Source organism: Pogoniulus pusillus, chromosome 15 (genome assembly GCF_015220805.1).
Source record: "Pogoniulus pusillus isolate bPogPus1 chromosome 15, bPogPus1.pri, whole genome shotgun sequence".
In the NCBI taxonomy this organism is placed as follows: Eukaryota; Metazoa; Chordata; class Aves; order Piciformes; family Lybiidae; genus Pogoniulus; species Pogoniulus pusillus.
Window position 1 is genome coordinate 19,837,609 of NC_087278.1, and position 13,459 is coordinate 19,851,067.

The following is a 13,459-nucleotide window of genomic DNA, read 5'->3' on the forward strand; positions in this document are numbered from 1 at the left end:
TTTGGTAATAGGTACAAATATTTGTGTTAACATCTAATTTATCTAGTGGTCATCTTCAATATGTCTATTGATGATCTGGACCAGCAGATTGGGTACAGAATCAGTATGTTTGCAGATGACAACAAGCAAGGAGTAGGTATGGATCTGCTGGAGGTTAGGAGAGCCCTGCAGAGGGATCTGGCCAGGCTGGATGGGTGGGCAGAGGCAAATGGGATGAGATTTAACAAGGCCAAGTGCAGGGTTCCACACTTTGGACACAACAACCCCAAGCAGCACTACAGGCTGGGGACAGAGTGGCTGAGAGCACCTGAGGGTGCTGGGAGAGAGTAGCTGAAGATGAAGCAGCAGTGTGCCCAGGTGGACAGCAGAGCCAATGGCATCCTGGGCTGGCTCAGGAGCAGTGTGGTCAGCAGGACAAGGGAGGTTCTTCTGCCCCTGATCAGGCCACATCTTGAGTGCTGTGTCCAGTTGTGGGCTCTTCCATTGCAGAGAGATGTTGAGGTGCTGGAAGGTGTCCAGAGCAGGGCAGCAAGGCTGGTGAGGGGCCTGGAGCACAGCCCTGTGAGGAGAGGCTGAGGGAGCTGGGGGTGTGCAGCCTGCAGAAGAGGAGGCTCAGGGCAGAGCTCATTGCTGTCTACAACTCCCCTCATTGCTGTCTACAATGATTGGCATTGGAATGGGCTGCCCAGGGAGGTGGTGGAGTCACTGTCCCTGGAGGTGTTGAAGCCAAGCCTGGCTGGGGCACTTAGTGCCATGGTCTGGTTGACTGGATAGGGCTGGGTGCTAGGTTGGACTGGCTGAGCTTGGAGGTCTCTTCCAACCTGCTTGATTCTACAATTCTACTGTTATATATAGTCCAAACTATAAGAAGTAGAATTCATTTTTTTTCTGGCTTTCCAAAATTCAGTGTTGTAGTGAGTTTACTCTACTGGGGGAGGGATCTGCCCCATTACATTAATAATGCCCAGGAACATTAACAAAGCTCCAATACATTAATAAAACCCCCAAATCCATCACCATCATATATGAAAAGCACAATGAGCACAGAGAGCAATGGAAGCAGTTCTCGTCCACGCCTTTTGGTCTCAACCATCTGAAACCTCTGCCTGCATCCACAATTGGTGTTTATGACATTCCTATGCCCTGGCAGCAGTATGAGACTTCAGTGCAAGCAGACTGCACAGCCACTAGGATTTTTAATGGCCAATAAATTATCTGCTGCTTTGGAAAAGCCAGTTATCCTGTTTAATTTGACAGCCCCATGCAGGGTGAATTCCATAGACACAAAACAAATGTCAGGCCTCGAGACTAGCACACATCTCTCCAGATGCAAAATAGACACTCACCAGTCGCTCTCTTAGGGGCGGATGGAAAAAGCTAATCCCTCTAAATTATCTAAACCAAACAGAGAGCAGAGGCTTAAAGCCTCAGCATTTGTTTTTAACAAGTAAAGCATAAACCACACTGCTGCTTTCACATCTGCCTTCTAATTTCTTTTGGCCTTTGAGCGATATGGAAGTACAATTATTTTAAGACCTGCTCCTGAGTGCCTGCAGCTGGCACAGCTTGGAAGGAATAGTAGGTGTTCTTTTCTCCTCAGGGCCACCACCCTGCAACCTCTCTCATAAAGAGGCTGGGTTCACAGAGGCTCTATTCCAATTCAAATGTGTTCAATTTTTACATCAAGAAAGGTGCTGAGGGGAGAGGCTTTTCTTGTACCCATACCTCAGATAGTTCTTGTAGCCATACATTCAGATCTGTGCTGGAACCGAAACAGAGCAGGAACACTGACTGAACACTTAAGTGCTTTCCAGCTCTGGCTCACATCTGGTACTGATGTATCTTTACATTACTCTGCAGTTTAATAAACAAGGCCGTAAGAGTTGTCCAGTGCATTTGCTCCTATGATTTCTGAACCAGATCCTTGGCTCTGACACCACCAGCCTCTTAGAGAGGCTGATGCAATGGCAAGGTTTGTTTTCCCCGTTTGCAAATAGAAACACCAATGCTTTCCTTTGCCATGAGCTGTGTTGGGATGGCAGGGGAAAGAGTGTCAGGTAAAAAGCTGATGCTACTGGAAGTGTGTCCAACAAGGATGTTAGGAGCAAGTTCTTTACTATGAAGGTGTAAAAATCTGATGCTACTGGAAGTGTGTCCAACAAGGACGTTAGGAGCAAGTTCTTTACTATGAAGGTGTAAAAAGCTGATGCTACTGGAAGGGTGTCCAACAAGGATGTTAGGAGCAAGTTCTTTACTATGAAGGTAGTGGAACACTGGAATAGGTTCCCAGAGAGGTGTTTGGGACCCCATGCCTGGAGATATTCAAGATGAGGCCAGACAAGGCTCTGGGCAAACTGACCTAGTTGAGGATGTCCCTGCTGACTGCAGAGGGGGTTGGACCAGGTGACCTTTGGATGTCTCTTCCAACCCAAGACTGTTGTACGATTCTGTGATTCTATAAGGCAGCGACCTTAACCTTGCTTAGCTATTACCCTTGCCAGGACTCTAGTTCTGTATGGAGTTATACTGGGTGCTACTGGTGAGCAGTGCTGAGCAAGTACTCAGAAAGAGAAAAGAGAGGGAAAGAGAAGAAACAGATTACTTGAAAGAGAGTACTTGAAATGGCAAAGAGAGTACTTGAGATGTAACATTGCACTGTGGAGCAGACTGGGCTGGGCACGCCAGCAAGCCCTTCGGCATGAAAGTGGTCCCTGTCCCACCATAACTACAGGCCTTGTCGCCGTCAAACACGCCGAATGACAGGACTGAGCTCCCTCTCCCGACACCGCGCCGGGCACGGGATCTACCCAGAGTCTACCCAGAGGGCACGATGCCAACTTGCCGCCCTCTATGTCCCGCTCCGTGGCACACCCGGCTCAGCGGCTGCCACCTCCCGTACCGCTCTGGCTTGGCGGGCGTGCTGCGGCCAGCGGCCCGCAGGGGGCGCCGCAGTGCTGCGAGGCCGCGGCGAGCGCTGCGGGAGCTGCCGCCGGGCGGCCCCTCCGCATTGTGCGGCCGCGCCGCCGGGCAGAGCGCGGGCGCGCCCCTAGCCGGGCCGCGCCTCCCTCGCTGAGCGCCGCGGCGCAGCCCGGGCACCGCCGAGCGTGGCCCCTCCGCGCTGCTCGCAAGGAGGTGAGCGCCGGGCGATCAGTGCGGAGCTGTGCGTGCCCGCGGGGATTCTCTGCGGGTGCGGGGAGAAGGGAGGAGAGGAGCGGGTGGGGGACGGGGACGCGGAGAGGAGCGTGAGTGGGAAGATGCGGCACGGGGGGCACGGTGCCCGCAGCGCCGTGGAGCCGAGCGTGCCGGGGCGCGGCAGGGACCGCAGCCGCGGAAGCCGCCCTTTGCCGCCCGTGCGGCACCTGCCGGGACCTGGCCGGGGTTTAGCAAAGCCCACCTGAAGTTACGGGGCAGGCGGTGGCGACTCAGTATCTGCACAGAAATGTCCAACATGCCTAGCGGTGAGGGGCGGGCGGCGGTGCGGAGCGGCCGGCGCGGGGAGCGGTGCCGGCGGGGAGCAGCGGGTTGTGCCGCAGGCGGCGGCGGGGTCTCGCAGCCCTGCATCTCTGGGGTAGGTATCGGCATGCGGCCGGGAGCTGTCGTGGGAAGGCAATGCTGCTATCCCTCAGTCGCCCACCCACCCCGCGGGGTGATGCAGCTCCTGAAGCGCTTCAGGCTTCTGAGCGCTCACGCAAAGGGAGTGCAGTCTGGTGTCCTAGGCAAAACGCATCAAGAGCATGAAGACGTCAGAGATGAATCGGGACTTTTCTCTACGTAAGGCGACTTCGCTCCTTTTTTGAAGGTTTTCTTTACAGGCAACAGCCTCGGGCATTTCTTTCAAGAAACACGTTTGAAATGCAATGTGGTGTAGAGTGGGTAATGCAGACTCAGCTTCCAATGGCACCGTTAGACTTTACGGCTAAAGTGGACGCTTGAGCACAACAGCAGAGTTTCATAACAGGTTGCGTTCACAAGTGAAGTTCTATCCTGCTTTAAAGGGAGACTGATCTTTCTGATGCATCAGTCGGGGCTGAGGGTCATCATCCCAGCTGCCTTTTTTTCACCCAAGGTCTTAAAGCATCCTAGTGACAGGTACTGTTGTCTTTTTTACTGCCCAGGTTAAAGAAACCAAGGAAATGAAGTGTCAGGTGAGTTGCTGAAGGTCATGCAGCAAAGAAAGCTGTGAATCTAGATAATTCCCACGTGGCCTGCTGAAAATGTATTACCAGAAATTCTGGCATCCTTCGCTGAATGTTTATGTATGAGCTGAGGCTGTTTAAACAAGGAGCAAGAGAGAACCTCTGGGTAGAGATTTGTTTGGCAGAACGGGCAAGGTAGAAGTGCTTAGAGGTTTTTAGGCAACTGCAGCTGAGTAATTGAAACCTTTCTGGAACTGGAGGACTTGAACACTATTAGTGAGTGCAGAAAACCAATTCTTTGGAGTTGAGGCAAATAGAGTAAATACATGCAATTGCAGCTGAAAGAGAGAGAAAAATAAGGACCCTCATGAGGCAGGTACTTGGGGTTGTTATGTAGCTCTTTGCCATATCACAGTGCAGCGAGAGCTAGAAAGCTGAAGGTAGGTTTTGCTCCCAGTGCCAAATGTGTCAGTGGTTTAAAGCAGGGATGTAGCATCAATTGTCATGACTATCTCCAAAGGGAAAGGGGGAGGGGGAGCTGAGGGAGAGCATGGCTCAAAGCTCTCCATCCTCGTGGTGTTCTTCCTTAGGCTCTGCATTGACGTCACAATGACACGGTGAAGCCGAGGACAGGAGCTGGGAACAGTTCTTCTGCTTCACTTTTGATCATTGAGTGAGTTTGCCGCCGCTCCGTTTGTTCCAGCATGGCTAAGAGTGCAGAAGTGAAGTTGGCAATCTTTGGTCGAGCTGGCGTGGGCAAGTCAGGTATGTCTGTTGCCTGTTTTTTTTTCTTCTACTTGTCACCAAGTAACTTTTTGCTCCCTCTGCGCAGGCAAACTCTGTTCAAAAGGACAGCTGTGTCCTTATTCTTGTAAGGGAGGTCAGGATCAGGCCAGGAGTTTTCTCTTCCTTGATTTCCACTATCTTTTCTCCAGGTTCTCCAGAACAAAAGTACTTCTGTCACTAAAAAACCAAAACCCAGGCATACAGCTTCCCACCCCAGCTCAATCCCACTTCTTGGGAAGTGAGTGGCAGGATTCCTCTTTTCAATTGGAACAGAATTAGTAATGTTCAATTTGTCTCTTCATAGCTTGTGCTAGATGAAGGTATTTATACTGTGCTCCCTATCCTCTGAGATCATATCCCCTGTTAAACCTTGGGTTACTCCTGTAATAGCTGTAGCTGTGGCTGATTTCAATGGGAAATGTTAAACTGAGCAGGTCAACGACTTTTTTCTTCCCAATGCTCTCCTGGATTTACATATTTACCAGGAAGCCAAGAAAATCTGGTCCATAAAGTTTGCATATGAGAAATAAACATAGTCTGGTGAGTTCACATGGTAGAAACAGAAGAGCTCTCCATAAGTATTACCAATCCTTTTCTACAGCCTTGCCTTTGGTGAGACAAAGAGCATCACATGAGGGCTTCAAGTAGTTTGGTGGTGTTGCATTAACTTGACAGCTACAGGACCACTCTAAATGTCCTTGTGCCGCAGGGATGAAGACATAGGGAGACTGAGGCTCATCATGCTCCTGTGCCAGTTTGGGAACTGTAAGATAATGTTTGTGTTAGAGAAATATGCATAAGAATAGTCAAGGGGGTAGGATGTGCTGCTGAGAGCATTAAACTGTCAACCAGCTCTGGTTTCTCAAAATATTAGAATAGTATTTTGTATTAGAATTGCCAAGGTTCTGACTTGTAAACATATTACAGCTTCATTAACTTCAGAACAGTTTGTTTATAAACATACATTTACCCAGAAGGTATTTTAGCAGAACACTTAGCAGAGAAGTAGCTCTGTTAGCCTTCAGGAAAAAAGGCGTATGTGAGGCAGAGGTGGTTAGAGATGAAACTGCTTCCACTAAGGCAATGCAGATTAAAGTTTACCTTTTTGAGTAGAGTACCCCAGGGAGTGCTGAAAATATACTGGGAGAAGTTTAGGCTGTTCTTTCTCCCCTGCTGTGCTCACCCCATCCCTCTTTTGTATTTCACTGTCCTGGCCCAAGTTTTGCAAGTAACTTCGGTGGTTCTCCTTCTGAATTGTCTTATATTCACTTGATGGTTTCTGTGGTTGTCCCAAGTCCTTTGGCTGGATTCAGAATGATGTAAGAGGATGTGGAAGGTTTTGCAGGAAAAATGAAACTCCCCCCCAAACATTCCTAATAATTTGAGAGCTTCTATTAAAAGAGTATAAACCTCCCAGTTAAGTGCTCAGTTACAAAGCCTCACCAAAGCAGGATCAATGAGAGCCTTTTTTACCTGTTCTATCCATTTTACAGACCTCACTGTAGTAGGATTTTATGGTAGAAATATCTTTCTATAGTGCTTGAGCTGTATGGGAGATAATTTTGAATGAAAAGCCAATAAAAACATCCTAGTTCTTCGGAGTCTTCCTCTCTTTTCTCTGTTATCTTTTTCCTTTTTCCTTTTTTCTTTTTTTCCCTTTTTTCTTTTTTTTTTCTTTTTTCTATCCTTGTTTTGTTTTGTTTTTCCTTTTTTTCCTTTTCTTTTTTCATTTTTCCTTTCCCTTTTTCCTTTTTTCTTTTTCCTTTTTTCCTTTTTCAACTTTCACTTTTTCTTTTTCTTTTTTTCTTCTTTCTTTTTCCTTTTTTCCTTCTTTTTCCTTTTTTCCTTTTAAAATTTTTTTTATTTTTATTTTCTTTTTCCTTTTTTTCTTCTTTTTCCTTTTCCTTTTTCCTTTTCCTTTTTCCTTTTCATTTTCCTTATTTTCTTTTTTTCCTTTCACTTTTCCTTTTTCCTTTCCTTTTCCCCCTTTCCTTTTTCCTTTTCCCCTTTTCCTTTTTCCTTTTCTTTTTTCCTACTCTTTTTTCCTTCTCTTTTTTCTTTTTTTCTCCTTGAAGTGCAAGGAAGTATTACATAAAATATGACTAAGGTCCCCCCCGTTTTGACTGTGACCACACGTGTGAATCTGCGTGGAAATGATGGCGCAGATAGGTGGGCAGCACAACAAGGTGAACTTAAGGGGGTGGAGAGACACCAGAGTGCTGTCAAATACCTCAACAGAGCACTAAGTGTGCCTCTCGAATCTCCAGCTTGCTTATGAAACCCCCTCTTGTACGTTCCCATAAAAGGATCCAGTTTCAAGAGCCCAGCCAGCTCCAGGGAAATGAGCGTGTGTGAGGCAGGGGGAAGGGGGGTGTGTGTCTGAAAATACCTATATGCCTGTAGCCAGCAGTAGCAGCAGTGGAAGCTGTATACATGCAGGTACACCTCTGCTGAAAGCAGAGCTGGGCACAGTGCAGATAGCTGGATTGAGTGGGTAAGTGTCTTGCTAGAGTAGTGTGGCTAGGGTCTTTCATTTTTGTCCTAGTGAAGCCCTATAATTCCCTGTCTCTGTGACCAGTTTGTAATGAATTGCTGAGACAGGATCCTGCAGGTTAGCAGAGAAGGCTTGGCCAGACAGCTGAAAGATAAGCCAGACACTTAGAAGCAAGAATGTGAGGCAGAATGCTGGAGCACACTATATACGTGCAAAGAGAAGAAGACATTGGGTGATAAATAAGGCCGCCGAAGTTGCCAAAAAGGCATGCCAAAATATGGTCACTGGCTTGCTTTCTTGGCTCATCTTCATTTGCTGAGAGAAAAACAGGCATTAGGTTCTTAATCTGTAAGTGGCTTCACCACCTGACAGCATCTGTGAAGTTACAGACTCATACTGTAATGTCCTGGAAAGGCTTCTCTTCCAGTTCCTGACCTGTGTTTTGGATCGCTGAGTCAAAGCAGCTATGCAGAAAGAAGTGTTGTGCTTCAGGACATGTGGGGAATTAAAGCTGTCCCTTATGCACCATGAGAATCAGTAGAACTGTTACCAGGACTGAGCTGAGGAACATCTTAATCTCATCATTAGTATTAGACATCTGTTTAATGACATACAAGATTTTCCTACTATATAGTCACTTCTGACTAATCCCAAACTCTTCAGATATGAGGTAGGAAAGCTGGAATAGTGACAGCATCTCAGAAAGGAATAAAAAGAGTTAAAGCAATGGAAAGCAAAACTTTCCTCCACTTTCTGCATATCAGGTTTTTGTGGTTCAGTGGGGTAAAGCAAGTCTGAGTGCCAGCATTTTACTGTGCTCCTTCCTCGCCTAAGTCTCCTCCAGCCTGCTGGAGAAGGCCAACAGGATTGCTAATCAATAAACCTGCCCTGGTTTGGTGCTTATTCAGTGTAGACTTAATCCTTTCAAACAGAGAAGGAGAAGCAAACTAACAGACAGAGAAGCAGGTTAAGAGTGGTCTAGTAAGTCACTTAGTTCAGGATTACACTCAGTAGTAAATTACTGGTTGGCTCATCTGGGCAAGCTACCTGGGCAAGCTCATCAGGTATGAGTATCCCAGCCTGCTCTTGTGCTGTGGACTAGATGCTCCTCCATTCATCCAGTTCTTATGGCATAAAAACTGCACAAACATTTCTTTAGTTGAAAACTAAACCCCAACAACAAAACAGATGAGAATCTCTGCCAGAGCCAAGGAGCACTTTGCTGCTGCTGCTGCTTCACTGGGGAAGAGGAGACACTGTAGGTGGGAAGGGACGTTTCAAAGCCCTGTTATAGATAACAGGGCTGCACCTCCTAATTTGGGCTAGAGGCAAGAAGCACTCAGAGGGAGAGAGAGCTTTAAAAATCTTTATGTCCAAGAGGAATTTGGAGAGAGTGGAGGCTTAAATATGAAGTGATTTACTTGAACACTGCTGATTAAATCCTTCTTCTGCTGAATCCTACAGCTTCATCCCTATGGTAACTAAAGGTAGCATTTCCTAAAGAGCTCCTTTTGAAGATACAGTAGTAACAATTAATAAAGACTTAAAGGCCTTGTTCTTCCATGTCATCACAAGGTACAGTACGTGCCCAGAAAGCTAAAGAAGAGTGCAAATCTATGAAGCAGGAGGAGAAGAGAAGGGCATGTACTAGATAGCACTGCATGGCTGATGCTTTTCCAACTCATAATTCAGTTGGCTGAATACTGAAAATAGTTCTGCTTAGGAGCCTTTCTATTTTGGCCAGAAAGAGGGAGCAAATGTGCAGCTGCAGCATGTGCTATCCAGCTTGCCTCTTTGCTCTGTGCATAGCAGGCTGAGTACTTCAAGTTTCTGTGTTAGTGTCGACAATGTGCTCGGACATGAGCAGTTCTCACCTATCTGGATGAGCTGTGCAGCTGCAGCTGTGGTATGTGGTGTGGAAGTGGGTGTGGTTTCTGCTGGTTCTTAAGCATACTAAAGATACAAAGATGCTAAAGCTCCCCCAGTAAATGTGTGTCTGCTTCTAAGCAGCTATGCAAAGCATTTTCTTAGGCAATCAGGTACATGAGACAGGGAGCTGTTGGCACCTTTTGATCCAGCAGCAGCTCAGATGCTTGCCTTTGGGCAAGAAACACAGATGGGCAGGATGTTGGGGGTTAAAAGGGGATCAGTAAAGTGGCATCAGTAAATACCATTCTGCAAAGAGCCAGCCCTATCTCAGAAATCTCCCCTGTGCTCAGCACTGCTGAGGCTGCACCTTGAGTGCTGTGTCCAGTTCTGGGCTCCTCAATTCAAGAGAGATGTTGAGGTGCTGGAAGGTGTCCAGAGCAGGGCAACAAAGCTCTTGAGGGGCCTGAAGCACAGCCCTGTGAGGAGAGGCTGAGGGAGCTGGGAGTGTGCAGCCTGCAGAATAGGATGCTCAGGGCAGAGCTCATTGCTGTCTACAGCTACCTGAAGGGAGGCTGTAGAGCCAGGTGGGGTTGGTTTATTCTGCCAGGCAAGCATCAACAGAAGAAGGGGACACAGTCTCAAGTTGTACCGGGGGAGGGGGGCTAGGCTGGATGTTCTGAGGAAGTTGTTGGCAGAGAGAGTGTGATTGGCATTGGAATGGGCTGCCCAGGGAGGTGGTGGAGTCACTGTCCCTGGAGGTGTTGAAGCCAAGCCTGGCTGGGGCACTGAGTGTCATGGTCTGGTTGCTTGGCCAGGGCTGGGTGCTAGGTTGGACTGGATGAGCTTTAAGTCTCTTCCAAACTGGTGATTGTATGATTCTGTGATTCTATGATTCTGTGACTCTATGAAATGAAGATCTCACCATTTTCCTTCAGTGCCACTGTTGAGGGAATCCTGAATAGATGCAGACTGGTATCTGTAGGCTCATGCAGCTTTCCTCAGGGGCACATACTGAGGAGGAGAATACCTGGATTCCCAAGTTCCTACAGAACAAATGCAAGCAGCAGCCAGGCCAGAGAGGCCTGCAAAAACTCTGTGTTTTGTTTCCATTGTTGAAATATGTCTGAAATGTACCACCAGGCATCCCTTCCCAGCTGCAAAGTCTAGGCATATGGGGAACAGCACTGAATTCAACATCACCACCACCCCACACCAGCACCCCCCTATCAAAAAAACCCCAAACCTAAAGCTTAAGGACTAACTGGCAAAGAAGCCCCTTTCAAAGCAAATTTCAGATCCACCACTCCCTGCTCATATATTTTCTCCCACTGGTTTCGTTTTGGGGACGTTTTGAGAAGGAACATGAGTTATTAAGGAGTGATTAGTCATCAGGCTCACAGCTCTGCTAGTAAGGCAGGGAAAGCTACCACAAAAGCTTCAAAGTCCATGCTACACCAACTGATGTATCTAGGGAGGACTGCTATAATAAGGTGCCTCTGAAATCCAGAAGTGTGGGTGGAAAGATATTTGATTTTATGTTTGAGAGGTTTTCTGTGGAGGGATTTTTGTTACTTGGTTTGGGTTTTGGAGGGTGTTGTTTGTTTCTGCACTGGTGGACTAGATCAGTTGCTTTTTGACCTTCTTTTTTCTTAACAACAGCAATGACAAGCAGATGCTGGAGGCATTGTTCAGTGATTAAGCTTAATGCCCACTGTATTGTCTCCCAGTATTCCATGGGTAAGGTATTTATTAAACAATCCTGCTTTCCCCATCCTCCTCTTTTACAGTTTTCAACCAGATACAGGTTCACCAAGGTGCTGTGCATGGAACAGCCTTGCCAGACTGGATGGGTAGGCAGAGGTCAATGGGATGAGATTGAACAAGACCAAGTGCAGGGTTCTACACTTTGGCCACAACAACTCCAAGCAGCACTAGAGGCTGGGGCCAGAGTGGCTGAGAGCAGCCAGGCAGAGAGGGAGGTGGGGGTGCTGGGAGAGAGGAGTTGCAGATGAGGCAGCAGAGCACCCAGGTGGGCAGCAGAGCCAATGGCATCCTGGGCTGGCTCAGGAGCAGTGTGGCCAGCAGGACCAGGGAGGTTCTTCTGCCCCTGTACTCAGCACTGCTCAGGCCACCCCGGGAGTGCTGTGTCCAGTTCTGGGCTCCTCAATTCAAGAGAGATGTTGAGGGACTGGAAGGTGTCCAGAGCAGGGCAGCAAGGCTGTTGAGGGGCCTGGAGCACAGCCCTGTGAGGAGAGGCTGAGGGAGCTGGGGGTGTGCAGCCTGCAGAAGAGGAGGCTCAGGGCAGAGCTCATTGCTGTCTACAACTCCCTGAAGGGAGGCTGTAGCCAGGTGGGGTTGGGCTCTTCTGCCAGGCAAGCAGCAACAGAAGAAGGGGACAGAGTGTGAAGTTGTGCCAGGGGAGATCTGGGCTGGATGTTCTGAGGAAGTTGTTGTCAGAGAGAGTGATTGGCATTGGAATGGGCTGCCCAGGGAGGTGGTGGAGTTGCCGTGCCTGGAGGTGTTGAAGCCAAGCCTGGCTGGGGCACTTAGTGCCATGGTCTGGTTGCTTGGCCAGGGCTGGGTGTTAGGTTGGCCTGGCTGAGTCTGGAGCTCTCTTCCAACCTGCTTAATTCTATGATTCTTGTTTGCCTGTCCATGGTGCACTGTAGCCTTGCCCTTGGCATAGAAAGCATTCATGTTCAGTTTGACATTTGATATTACTTTTGGCTAACCAAGAAATAATAAAATGCAGAATTCCTCTAACCAAGTGCCAACATTGCTCACTGAAGCTTAGCTGCCTTCCCTGTTCCATCTCATTTAACCACATCTGACATCCCCTCTACCTGCATCCTCTCTGAGCAGCTGGTAGCAGCTGCTGGAGCTAAGGCTAGTCCTGCTGTTCTTGGTTTCTGTTTAGGTTGGGCTAAATATAGCCTACTGTTTGATTACTGGGGAAGGAATGCCAGGAGTCAAGATTTATGTCTGCAGCAGAGATTTTTCTCTAGGCCTGGGCCCAGCCACCCCCTGCAGCTCCTGCCTTGATAATATAACCATCCTGCCCACTTCTATCTCCTGTGGCTATTGCAAAAGGCAACAGAGAATCTTCCTGGGGGAGTTCCAGGAATCCTTTGCTAGCTTCTTGTAAAGCCTTGCAGTGTTTTGGGCTGGTCTGCTATTCCCTGGCAGCTACTGAAGGGACTGGTACCTCCCAGACTGCTGAGCCATTAAGGGTCCTTTCAGAAATGCTAAGGTGTTTATGCTTCCACAAACTTGTTCTTCACCTCCCTGATATCTGGGGTCCTTGTCTACCCCTTGCCTTGCATATGCTTTCTTTGCTTTGTTTCTTCTCTGCTCTCACTCCTCCCTTTCTTCTAGCCAGCTTAGTGCATGTTCTCTGAAAGCTGTCTGTGGTAGAATCATTTCTGCTTTGTGCCTTACATGAAAGCTTTATATTTACAGTTGCTGTCTCATCCTCCCCTTCCAGTGCTTCCTCCCATTTCTGTTTCTCATCTCCAGCTCCCTTGTTACTCTTTTCCTGTACTGTCAGTGCATCATTCATTAAAGGCTCAGTGCATGAGATTCAGGTGAGATTACCTGTCAGCAGTGAGGTGATGTGATGAAGAACAGCCACTCTGAAGTGGTTCCTACCGTCCTGGAAACCATTCCCTGGTTTGAACTTTGAGGATGCTCCAGGATTTGACTTCTCCAGACAGTCATTGCCAGAAGCCAGCTTCACACTGGTTGTAAAGATGCACACTTTCCATAGCTAGCCTTGATCATGGGAGTGGATCAATTCACCTCCATGAGCAGAGAAGGAGAAACAAGTTACATCTGTACTCCCCAAGCAAACTTCCTTCTTCTGCATTCATCTTTGTGCTATGCCTTTATTTATAGCACCCAAAAATCAATATGTAAGTATATGAAAAACTTCACACTGCCCTTAAGTAGGAAGATCAACAAAGTGCTTTAGACTGCAGCTGAGCTGTGGTTACAGGCCTGTCATTAGCTGCTGTTGACTGAAGGTGTTTGCACCCTCTCACTGCATGCCTGGCAGGCACTCCCAACACTGTGGTGAGCAGGCAAGTGGAAGGATTGCTGTGAGATAGCAGTGGGCAAGGAAACTGTGGCATCCTCCAGCAGGGGAGGTTTAGGTTGGATGTTAGGAGGAAGTTCT

The 13,459-nt window shown here is 48.0% G+C and overlaps 1 protein-coding gene across 4 annotated transcripts in view; it reads left to right on the plus strand.

Moving 5' to 3' along the window:
• The first annotated feature begins 3,028 nt into the window (after positions 1–3,028).
• RERG (RAS like estrogen regulated growth inhibitor) overlaps positions 3,029–13,459 on the plus strand; it is a 100,804-nt gene continuing 90,373 nt past the window's right edge. For 2 of the 4 annotated variants that reach the window (XM_064155620.1, XM_064155624.1), the window contains exons 1-2: positions 3,029–3,132; positions 4,727–4,901. In XM_064155620.1, coding sequence (XP_064011690.1) covers positions 4,841–4,901 — 61 coding nt within the window. In that variant the 5' untranslated portion in view covers positions 3,029–3,132; positions 4,727–4,840. Of the gene's footprint in view, positions 3,133–3,487; positions 3,569–4,115; positions 4,146–4,726; positions 4,902–13,459 lie in introns of those variants that run through there. The other 2 variants (XM_064155621.1, XM_064155623.1) reach the window with 2 other exon arrangements.